Below are 2,100 nucleotides of genomic sequence, written 5' to 3'. Positions count from 1 at the left end.
TGAAGATTCATTTTATATTTTATATAATTTTTATATTTTTCACGATTTTTGATATCATGATAATTCTTAATTTAATGTTTTACATTATTTTTATATTATTTAAATTATTTGAATCATTAAATGAAGATTTTTTTATTTTATACTTTATATTTTTATTTCAATCTTATGCTTTCATTTATTAATCAAATAAAAAATTTCAATAGATATTTTATAATTGAATAATATTCATTATTCAATGTTTTTTATTAAATAATACTTCATTTATTAAATTATTAAAATTTAAAATTAAAATTATTAAAATACTTCTACTAATTTACTAAAATACTAATTTAATAAAATTATTACTCACAAATTTAGTATTTCTAAATATATGTAATAATATGTAATAATTTTTAAATATAAAAGAATTAAATGTATCAATAATAATAATATTTTAGTATATATATAATAGATATATAATAGATATTAGTATTTAATTAAATAGTAGAATTTGATAAGATATAAATATATGTACGTCATATAAATATTATAATACAATTTTTTGTATTTGAGATATAAATATTAAATTTTTTTATAAAATATAATGCGATTTCATTATTAATTGAGAAGAAATATTTTATTTATTTAAAAAAAATACTATATTTATAATAAACACTATAAATATATAGAATTTATAAAATAAAAAATTCTTTTATGAACAATTTATAAGTTCGGTTTTATGTTAAAAGTTAATTTAATCTTAAATGTTAGATTTGTTCGTGTTAAATTTAAAGTTTATTTTCTATCAAGGTCAAAGGAAATCAAGTATGATAGAAAACTAAATTACTATATATAAAAAATATATATATATTAACTTATATAGAAATTTCACATCAAATACGTAATTTTTATAAGAAAATATATGATAAAATTAAATTATTAATAACATCAAATAAAATCTCTTTTTCATTAAACTAAATTTAACAAAAATTATTAAGAATATAGATAAGATTTATATATTTATGTAATAATTTCATGATTCAAATTTTAACATGAAATGATTTTAACATGAAATACATATGAAATAAATGTATATATATAAATTGAATATAATATAATAATAATATAAGCAAAAGTTTTTATAATATTTTTAAAAATATAATTTTTATAATTCTTAATTCAATATTATTATCATTTTTACATGATAATATATTTTATGAAATTATTATTACATTAATCTAAATATTGTATATAACAATCATATATTTATATTACAATATTTCATTGAAAAAAAAAGATATTTAAAATTAATGAATGAAAGGTGTTAATAAATCATTAATATAAAAAATGAATAAAATCCAAATTAAATTTAGGATATATTATCAAAATATTAAAAATTCAAAACGAAGAATGAATAAATGACGATGTATTTTTAAGACTGACAATGAGATTCTTCGAGCGTGTCGAGATTGCTTTTGAGGAAACGTACGTCGACAACGCTTATTGCTTTTGAAGTTCAGAACAATGTAGAAGGACGATCTCACCTGTAAGAATATGATCCATCCGGAGAAGAATTTTGCGTTTGTCGCAGTATAGCAAAACGTCGACCATAATAATCAGGGTTATACGGGTATCTATTATATTGTGCACAAACCATCGTTGCAAATCCTAAGAAAATCTGAGAAATAAGAATTCATTTATTATTTATTATTCAAATAAATAACATAATTTTTATTAAAATCTTTTGGATATTTCGATTATAAATGAACATATTAATTATAAATATATTAATTATTAAATTGATATTATTTTTTTTCTCAAATGATTCATTATTAAATAATTTATAAATAAACTTTTTTTTGTCACAATTATGATATTGAATAAAATATCTTTATCGATTATATAATTTGTTGCATTATATTTTTTTTATAATGTAATGCAATTTATAATATTTATGATAGTTAAACGGAATGATATAATTTCAATATTATTTAATTTTTTTTTTAAAGATTTTAAAATTTTCTTTGAATTAAAAAAAAACTTCATTTAATTTAAAAAAAATAAAAAAAATTATGATTTAAAAATACAATTGATAGATAATAATATAGTAATAATATAATA

The 2,100-nt window shown here is 15.3% G+C and overlaps 1 protein-coding gene across 1 annotated transcript in view; it reads right to left on the bottom strand.

Moving 5' to 3' along the window:
* The window catches only part of LOC102676122 (endocuticle structural glycoprotein SgAbd-1-like), a 7,183-nt gene extending 5,483 nt beyond the window's left edge, over positions 1–1,700 (bottom strand). Inside the window, exon 1 of the mRNA XM_006624896.2 lies at positions 1,524–1,700. Coding sequence (XP_006624959.1) covers positions 1,524–1,636 — 113 coding nt within the window. The 5' untranslated portion in view covers positions 1,637–1,700. The remainder of the gene's footprint in view (positions 1–1,523) is intronic.
* Between the last annotated feature and the right edge of the window lie 400 nt (positions 1,701–2,100).

Source organism: Apis dorsata, unplaced genomic scaffold (assembly GCF_000469605.1).
Source record: "Apis dorsata unplaced genomic scaffold, Apis dorsata 1.3 scaffold_1171, whole genome shotgun sequence".
In the NCBI taxonomy this organism is placed as follows: Eukaryota; Metazoa; Arthropoda; class Insecta; order Hymenoptera; family Apidae; genus Apis; species Apis dorsata.
This window is presented reverse-complemented; position numbering and strand designations above follow the sequence as displayed.